Here is a 10,000-nt window from a genome sequence, read left to right as displayed (position 1 = left end):
ATTTTTTCCAAATGCAAACAAACTGGATGTTGACCGGCCACCGGGAACAAGAACAAACAAAATCAGTTGAGTCATTAATAACTGTATGACTCAACCAACCACCCTCTGGTTGTAACATACCGTTTTTAGAAACTAATCAATCTGATGCAAATTGTAGCTGCTCTACTCCTTCATTTGGCTGTTTATTAATGGTCTGAAACTTTATTTTGCATATTGTATAATTGAAAAATGCATGCAGGTACTTTAGATTTCTATGTATGACTCCACCTTTGTAGGCGTTCCATCAATCCTTCGCTGCATTTGCTACCTGGGTAATTACAGCCACTAACAGTTGCATCAATACTTTATTTCCTATACAAAATTACAATGTCAGAAAACCATTAGCTGTCTTTGGCATGGCTGATAACAAATGGTAGGTTTGTGGCCCGTTTAGACAATTGTGATCATTCAAACAAACAATAATAGCACTGTGTGCCAGTCAACAGTCAATGTCTTATTCTAAATGAGAATTTTAACTTCATAAATATTTGGAATGGTCTGTATGATTACTTTCAGATAGCAAATTCCTTTGATCCTACATTTTGCTCTCACCTGTTTTAAGTTGCAGGAGAACTGCACTGTCACTGGGATCACTGCAGAAGTAGCCTCCACCAAGCGCGTCCCAGAACAGCGCGTCCTGCCTGAGCTGCAGCTCTTCTGCCCACTGCAGCCACTCTGTCTGCAGTGTGGCTTCGTAGAGATCCAGCAAGCCGCAAATAACGAAGGCATAATCATCCAGGAAGCCAGAAATAGGCTGTGAGCTGAAGAAAAGATGAATAAATGTGAATAATGTTGATACATTTAAATCCTGAATAGGGCTATCAAAATTAACGCATGCAAGAATCCTTTTAAAATTAGTTACAAAGGCTCCTAATTTGGCTGCTGGCGTATGCAGTAACGTATTACCTCATTTCCAGTTGTATCAATTGGTCAAAACTATTATTAATCTACTTGATAATTTCATAGCTGGTTACTTTCTTTTGTCACAAGGATCTGTCTACAAATGTATAATAAAGTTAGTAGTGCAAAATAAACAAAAGCAAAAACGAATATTTGGCTCTTATTTCATGTGTTTGTAAACAACAACAAAAATTAGAAAAAAATAATGTGTTATGATGATAAAAATATCGATATAATCACTAGTGTCGACCACATACTGATAGTGTACTTGGTTGGTATCATTACTGTTGATATTTGTATTGATTCGCCTACCCGTTTACATTCAAGAGCTCCAGCTTAACAGTTAGCAATTATGTTTTGTATCCACCTACAGTGTGAAGTGTGGCATGTTTAGCTATACCCTCTCCTCTAGCCCTCTAGTGGTAATAATACATTTAAAAATGTAATTTATTTGCCACTGTGAAGGCAAGGATTAATGATTTAGAAGCTGCAATGTGGAGGCACATTAGATGCCAATGAAGACGCTTGGTTCGTTTGTCACTGCCAAATTTGTGGGACATAGCTAGAAAGTGTCATCAACATGCATCATTATGATATGATGATAGTATTAACATCTCTATCATTGGCCAAATTTATATAATTTATAAAGTATACTGTTTATTTCATACAACCCTAGTGCAGGTCTGATTCATGTGCATACATTTAAGTAATTTTAAAAATTAATTTCACAGTTAAAATTGCTGAATTGGGATTTTTTTTTTTTTTAGACACCTGCATTTATCAACTGCATTGTAATGGCACAATTAAGGCATATGTGTGCCAATGTACTAACAGGTCTTTTATATGGTCCTTTTACTACCAAACAAACAACACATTTTGGCCAATCTCTATTTACTTCCCTCTCCACATACTGCAGTACAGTACATATCCTTCAGCGGCCATAACCCTACCACCAAACCTGGGGTCCCCATACAACATTTCCCCTGCGGTTCCCACAGTAGCACCATGCGTGGGTGAGTGCAAGCGGATGGACGGTGACAAGGGTGAGTGCAAGCGGATGGACGGTGACAAGGGGTCAGATAGTGGCGTGTTAGGAAAAGGCTGGTGGACAGAGTAACGCAGACTGCAAGGAGTGGTCAAGTGGCTGAAAACAGGACTTTGGAGGACATGGAGATTCTTATAGTGACCATGTAGAAGTGAGGGAGTCACAACAAAGCCAAGTATTTTCTTAGACAGACAAGCTAAGTCATAGTTCCAAAGGGGGAAAGTGAGTGCTCTAGCAATGTGCAGGAACAAGGCCAAATATGAGCAATACATTTTGACAGTGTGGCAAATTTCAGGACAAACACGTGGCTAAACGAGCACTTCGAAAAGACATTTCTGAAGCAAAATGTAGAGTTTGGGGAGTTCTCAAATGCCATGTCTCCTTGAGAATAATATGTCAAACACACTGTCAACAGTTGAATCAAATTGCCAAAAAGAGAAAAAAAACATCAATGTAATTTTTCTGTACTTCTTTGTTGGTAACATTAATTAAAATAAAATAAATGGTGTACAAACCAGTGAAGTTGGCACTTTGTTTAAATCGTAAATAAAAACAGAATACAATGATTTGCAAATCCTTTTCAACTTATATTCAATTGAATACACTGCAAAGACAAGATATTTAATGTTCGAACTGAGAAACTTGTTTTTTTTTTGCAAATAATCATAAACTTAGAATTTAATGGCAGCAACACATTGCAAAAAAGTTGGCACATGGGCATTTTTACCACCGCCTTTCCTTTTAACAGTCAGTAAACGTTTGGGAACTGAGGAGACCAATTCTTGAAACTTTTCAGGTGGAATTATTTCCCATTCTTGCTTGATGTACAGCTTAAGTTGTTCAACAGGTCTCCGTTGTCGTATTTTACGCTTCATAATGCGCCACACATTTTCAATGGGAGACAGGTCTGGACGACAGGCAAGCTAGTCTTGTACCCGCACTCTTTTACTACGAAGCCACGTTGTTGTAACACGTGCAGAATGTGGCTTGGCATTGTCTTGCTGAAATAAGCAGGGGCGTCCATGAAAAAGACCATGCTTGGATGGCAAATATGTCGCTCCAAAACCTGTATGTACCTTTCAGCATTAATGGTGCCTTCACAGTTACCCATGCCTTGGGCACTAATACACCCCCATATCATCACAGATGCTGGCTTTTGAACTTTGCGCCTACAACAGTCTCTGTTGGTTATTTTCTTCTTCGGTCCGGAGTACACAACGTCCAGTTTACGAAAACAATTTGAAATGTGGACTCTTCAGACCACAGAACACTTTTCCACTTTGCTTCAGTCCATCTTAGATGAGTTCGGGCCTAGCGAAGCCAGCGGCATTTCTGGGTGTTGTTGATAAATGGATTTCACTTTGCATAGTAGAGTTTTAACTTGCACTTACAGATGTAGTGACAAACTGTAGTTACTGACAGTGGTTTTCTGAAGTGCTCCTGAGCCCATGTGGTGATATCCTTTAGACACTGATGTTGCTTTTTGATGTAGTACTGCCTACAAGGGTCGAAGCTCACGGGCATTGCCGCTTACATGCAGTGATTTCTCCAGATTCTCTGAAACTTTTGACGATATTACAGACCGTAGATGGTGAAATCCCTAAATTCCTTGCAATAGCTCATTGAGAAATGTTCTTAAACTGTTCGACAATTTGCTCACGCATTTGTTCACAAAGGGGTGACCCTGGCCCCATCCTTGTTTGTGAATGACTGAGCATTTCATGGAAGGTGCATTTATACCCAATCATGGCACCCACCTGTTCCCAATTAGCCTGTTCACCAGTGGGATGTTCCAAATAAGTGTTGATGAGCATTCCTCAACTTTCTTAGTCTTTGTTGCCGGTTGTGCCATCTTTTTTTAATCATCTTGCAGGCCTCAAATTCCAAATGAGCCAATATTTGCAAAAAATAACAAAGTTTACCAGTTCGAACGTTAAGTATCTTGTCTTTGCAGTGTATTCAGTTGAATATCAGTTGAAAAGGATTTGCAAATCAATGTATTCTGTTTTTATTTACAATTTACACAACGTGCCAACTTCACTGGTTTTGGGTTTTGTAGAAATGTATACTAGAAAATTATAATTCAAATATATATCAAATATCTGCTCCCTATAGGACAACACACTATAAGAGAGTACACACAGGTGTAACACATTTAGAACAGAAAATGTGCACAATAACGAAGGCAAGCGTGTGTTAATCCACATGGATCAGAATTTTCGCAATGGTTACCAGTAAATGAAGAATATGTGTAGCCTACTACCAGTGTTGGCTAGTTACAGTTACTAGTTACTTTATTTCAAAAGTAACTCAGTTACTAACTCAGTTACTTACACCAAAAAGTAATGCGTTACTGTGAAAAGTAACTATATAGTTACTTCTTTTTTTCTTCTTTTTATTTTTTTAAAGCGCCCATCAATGCCCTTTTAGCCTTCATTTCAGTACTGTTATTGCACTGGAGAATAATACAATCTGTTGATCAACTTGACATGCATTTGCATCACTGAACTCAGAAAGCAATGTACTGAACTCAGAAAGCAATGTGGTCCACATACAACACACAAATACAAAGATATGTTTCAAAGGGCCAATTTATTTCAGGCCAGAACAAATTGACAAAACTATTTTAAATAGCTGCAACATAATGGCACTTTAACTTTAACTTTAAGTAGATATGATCTTTGATCCAAGACACAACTTACATTTAACTAAAATGCTATTTTCTTTGTGCTCGACAAAAGAAAAGTATTGAGAATGTCTCCATGTTAAGAAACTCGACTTCTGGCTTTGCCATGATGTCTTGTTAGTTGTTATGAGAGTATCAATCAATCAATCAATCAATCAATGTTTATTTATATAGCCCTAAATCACAGAGTAGCGTATGTGTGTGTGTGTGTGGCCCTTTAAGATATGACAGCATGTGAGGTGAGTGACGTCAGTGATTGAGTGGGCGAGAGAGGTGAGGGACCGGCGACAGTGAGTGCGTGCAGGTGCTCTAGCTTAGTGGATGGCTGCGTCTAATAAAGTCACAAAATCGCAACAAACCGCCGGCCTCGTCATTCACCCTCAGCTGTAAAGACCCACTTCCGGGTAAAGTGAAGGTTGTTAGCCCCGAAGTACATAGGCCCTGGAGGAACGTCTTTCCTGCGCCCCTCAACTACGGTCTGGGAGCCCCCCCACCCACAAAGCACGCCTTTTCTTTTCTTTGTGACACAGAAGAACATCACCGCAGCGCTGCAATAAAACACACTCAGATCTTCTGTTTTAGCCGATACTACATAAAAAATAACGTAAAATAACGCAGTAACGCATCATGTAGTAACTGTAACTGAGTTACTGAATATAAATATAAAATAACGCATTAGATTACTAGTTACCACCGAAACTAACGGCGAGAAGAAGCTTCATTAGAATATCACTACAATAAGACAGTGAAAATGACCCCTAATATACTTAATGTTTTATTTGATAGATTGTTTTACTGATTTAATTCAAATAAGCAGTCAGTAGTGACTCATCTCTCTCCTTATTAAAAAGCTGGTAGAAATATTATCAATCATCCAGTGCCAGTAAAGGACAATGGTGTACAAATCTATAGTGTCAGCGACTCCACATATCAGCAACCTATTAAAAACCCAGTTAGTTGCAGTTGCAACTATTGCTCTTGGTAAATTAGTCCACAGTTTGTATGTGCCTTCTAAGACACACATAAAAGCTAGACCATACGCTTGAGAAACTTGCAGTGATAAGCATTCTCCATGCTGACACACAAGTGGATTTGACAATTATGAATGAGGCAGGAGCAGCGGATGAAGGCCATGGCGTTTTAGCTCTAGTGTGTAGCTCTTCATGTGTGTTTAAATATGAATGTGTTTCATCTTGCGCGTTGTGGGACTCTTGGCATATTTGTTTTTTCTGCTGATGCAGTGGCATCATCACACTTACTCATTCACATTAACTAGGGCAGAGTACAGTGCTGCCCAACAGAAGAACCAGGACACCTGAAGGGTTGTTGTACAACATACACAATAATGTGGCAATTACTGTGTACATACCACTATTTATTATATTACTAATATAGTATAAGCTATATGACTGGCTTGAAAAATGTCCACAGCCACTAAATTATCATATTCATGCAACAGGCTGGCATATTTAAAGTATGGCCAACCTTGTTTCAAATATGCAGTAACATCAGACTGTCAAGGGGTAATGTACTGTAATTACAGACAAGATCCGAGTTAACTATAACAACGATATTATGATTACCTCCAGCAGGAGCCTGTGTAACTGTTGGGTTTGTTTGTGTAATAACTAGTTAGTTAGTTAGTTAGTTAGTAACCTAAGTCCAAAGGTTATGAGCGGCTATTCATAGAACTTTCAGAAACGTTCTGAATTGGGGTAAGGAACAACTGATTAGATTTTGGGCCTGATCTGGATAATTTCTTCTATGTTATCTTACGAGCCTCAACCTCTGTGTGTATGTATGCTAGCAGACCCACTGAGACAATGAGGGGGATGACTGACAAGAGTGTTGGTTCCTGTCATGATTCCACATAACATTTTGGACATTGTCCTTTATTTTCTGGTTTGGTATAATTTTCTGTCCTGCTGATATTGTTTTGGTATTAATTCCTGTTCGGGCTTTTTGTTTTGCACCTTTACTTAATTTCTTGTCCTGCCAGCACACCTGTTTGACATTGTTAGTTAGTTCTGTTTAGTTCCACTTTGTTCCCTCCATTAGTGCTGGTTCAATATCTAGTGTATGCCACAGTGTTCTGTTGGTTAATGAGCTTCTGCTCGACTTGTGTTACTTTTATTTTGCCTGCATGTCGCTTAACTTCTCTGTATTCAGAGATCACGCAAACAGCAGACAAGTGCCGTTGTCACAACTTAGCGTTTTTTTCATTCCGCTATAGTTAAAAAGTTACAGTGGGATCCAGGAATTTTTTAGTATGGGGAGTTAGGGCCTGGTGGAGGTTTGCTTTTCTGGTTGTGTGATGTTTTTTCAGATTTTGTTTTACTGATCTCATTTTACCAATTATCATATACAGTATAGTTACAATTTTCTTTATCAGCAGAAATGTAATATTACAATGCTTATTATGATATGCAATTACAGTAAGCTAAAGAATAAACGGGTAGTTTTTCCCGAAAGATAAACTCTAGTTATTTATACTTGCCTTCTTTATTGTGCAAAGTGCTTTCTTAAATAACACTAAGAACATGTGTCAATATTAGTCAACAAAATAATTAGACACCCCATGGTGGAACTCTTCTACTCTTGAACCACTGAAGACAGAACATTTCCTAAAACTTTCATCACTACTGTGTTGACTGTGCTTATTATTTGTATGACAAAAACACCACATGGTGGCGCTGTTATCAAACAACATAAATACGATTTGATTTAAAAGGTCAATAATCCATCTATCCTCTATTTTAGAAAGTATTTGTCCTCATTAAGGTCAATAATTAATTGGCCAATGCTTTTAGGGGACTGATAAGCACGTCTATAAAATTTGAGCAAGATTGGCTAAAAGACATGAATGCCATCAAGCATCTCGTTTCCTGTAAGTCATTGGGCTAATGATCATACATGTTTGAGGTTATCAAAGATCTGTATACTAACACAAAAGCCTTTAAGCAGAAAAAATATAGAGGGTGTCTTAAACACCCTGTATTGTGCTACATTCTTCTACCGGATATACTTTTTCTCTTACATCTGCTGCACCTCCATCTGGTCTCCACGGTAACATGATCGCACAATAGTCTGCATCCCTGCGTCCCACAGGTGCTCTTTAAGGAAGTGGCCGGCCAGTACCGCCCTCTCCAACAGGGCCTTATCCCCAAGCACAGCTCCAACACGAGCATAGGCTGACAGCATGAGACCTGTGGAACGCAGAGATGACAGGATGATGATAATGGCGCTTTGTTGTAAAACTAATGCCTAAAATACCATGTCCTCATGAAACCGTTCAACAACTCTTTGATGTTTTATGCCTCAATTCCTTTTTGGTTCCCTCTTTGCATATATTCCTTCCCTCTTTCCCCCTCGTCAGTCCTCTTTCATGTGGTATATCAAAGCCTAGGGAGGCCGCCTGGTCTTCAAAGTGTGGCGTTAGAGGACAGGTGACTAATGGTGGGGTTTCTTCATTAGAGAGGATGGGGAAAGTCTTGTGTCTAATTGGAAAGTTCCTAAGAATGCAGGGCCTCATTAGCTCGCTAATACAATCTGTCCTCTGATAGATGCTGAGAAGGAAGCAAATGAGGCAAAACTTTTCTTTTTTTTTTCTTAAATACAAATGACGCCTTTGACTCGATACTTTTTTACACACAGATCCAAAAAATTGGTGCATGTTAAACTGTAGATCAGGCATTTATTCATCTGTCATTTTCTCACAGAACCCGGTGAAGTGCAACAATACCATGACCATGTCCATCATGTTAAATAGATAGGTGACAACATTCAAGCCAGTTTATTGTGTTACTTGTATATCAGACAGCAACAATTGCTTTCAAAAAACAGGCCCAGCATTACGTCATGAATAAATACTTTTTCACACAGAGGCCATTCCACCTCTTAATACAGCTGCATTATCACCACCCAAGATGTAAAGTATGTCCCCTCAATACCATGTCTGTGCTGTTTACAGCAACATGGCAAAGAACAGTTCTTAAGGTCACTGTGAAAACAGCTTTTGGTCTCTTAGGTTGCTCAAAAAGTGTAGAAAATTTCAGTTGGGTACGGTGCAGTTTGTAAACCAATGTTACCCATCTGGCTCTCCAGCATGGGTATGGGGGCTTTGCAGTTACGTAAAGGGTGTAACATGTTACCTGCCTGTCACCTGTCAAAAGAAACACGTAAACAAGTGGAAACTATGGAGACCAGCCCTGATCTTAAATACTGTATTTTCTCGTTTCATTCTTATTATGTAAGGGATTAATTCAACAATTGATTAATGAGTTGTTAACAAATCTGTTGATTTTTTTGACAAATACACGTGTCTTCCAATATGCAAGAGTCACTGTGTGTCTTTTTGTCTTGACTTTACCATTCCAGGAGGCCAGCATCTTGGTGTCCAGATGTGGGCGCGGGCGAATCTTCCTCACTTCTGCCATTTTGGCTCTGGCCGAAGCCAAAAGCTCATTGACCATCTCCTGGCTAATGCCAAAGCGTGCAGCTGTTAAATCTGTAGAATACCGCACAATCAGCACATTCTGACCCTGTAGCTCCCCGTGAGGGTCCTGAAAAACACAGATATGAAGTCATACATACTGCAGATGTTGTGATGTATCCCACTACCATCCGCCTGACTGCTGCAGTCCACTTCAGTTTCAACCCCCCCACCAAAAAGTGTTTGAACATAAATAACTTGAGTTCATGGCTCACCTGATCCAGGGCAACATTGCCAAGCTCCTTCACCCCATAATGGTGCATGACAATATCACCCACTGTTGCAGAACCAGTGGCACCCTCCACAACATCTGACAGCAATTGCCGGATCTCTGAGGCCGTCCAGACACAAAAAGCCCCCTCACGCTTTTCCGAGCCCCCTGATGATGGGATAGAGTCTGCATCCTCTGCACTGTAGAAGCCTCCAGACTGACGGCGAATGTGGAGATAGTCAGACGTCATAGTTAACATTCTATTCGGGCTAAAACAATCAGCCGATTAATTTAATTTGGAAAAATAGCTTTGATTTAAATTATATTGCTTTGGTTAATTGTTTGACGAATGTAATAAAAATATATAAAAAATCTGGACTGCATGGAGAGCCCAGCACTTTAAATGTATGGACGTAGTTTCCACACGGCCGCTGCAATAGAACGCACATAACAGCAGTGGTGTGTGTGATCTGTGTTGACGGCGAACAGTGGAGAGTTTTATTTTTATTTTTTAAATTCATGCACACATGCCAAAAGGGAAATTTTAATGTTGATAATGTGAATTTATTAGTAGCAAATAATATAGATTATGGCAGGCAGAAAGATGGTTATAAGAGTCTACTATTT

At 39.3% G+C, this 10,000-nt stretch overlaps 1 protein-coding gene across 3 annotated transcripts in view; it reads right to left on the bottom strand.

Moving 5' to 3' along the window:
• Positions 1 to 10,000, bottom strand: part of spata20 (spermatogenesis associated 20) — a 77,409-nt gene that overhangs the window by 46,579 nt on the left and 20,830 nt on the right. For all 3 annotated transcript variants that reach the window (XM_062056261.1, XM_062056258.1, XM_062056257.1), the window contains exons 10-13: positions 9,378 to 9,590; positions 9,040 to 9,232; positions 7,708 to 7,876; positions 592 to 800 (exon numbers count right to left, since the gene is read on the bottom strand). In XM_062056261.1, coding sequence (XP_061912245.1) covers positions 592 to 800; positions 7,708 to 7,876; positions 9,040 to 9,232; positions 9,378 to 9,590 — 784 coding nt within the window. The remainder of the gene's footprint in view (positions 1 to 591; positions 801 to 7,707; positions 7,877 to 9,039; positions 9,233 to 9,377; positions 9,591 to 10,000) is intronic.

The sequence above is a fragment of the Entelurus aequoreus genome, linkage group LG08 (genome assembly GCF_033978785.1).
Source record: "Entelurus aequoreus isolate RoL-2023_Sb linkage group LG08, RoL_Eaeq_v1.1, whole genome shotgun sequence".
In the NCBI taxonomy this organism is placed as follows: domain Eukaryota; kingdom Metazoa; phylum Chordata; class Actinopteri; order Syngnathiformes; family Syngnathidae; genus Entelurus; species Entelurus aequoreus.
This window is presented reverse-complemented; position numbering and strand designations above follow the sequence as displayed.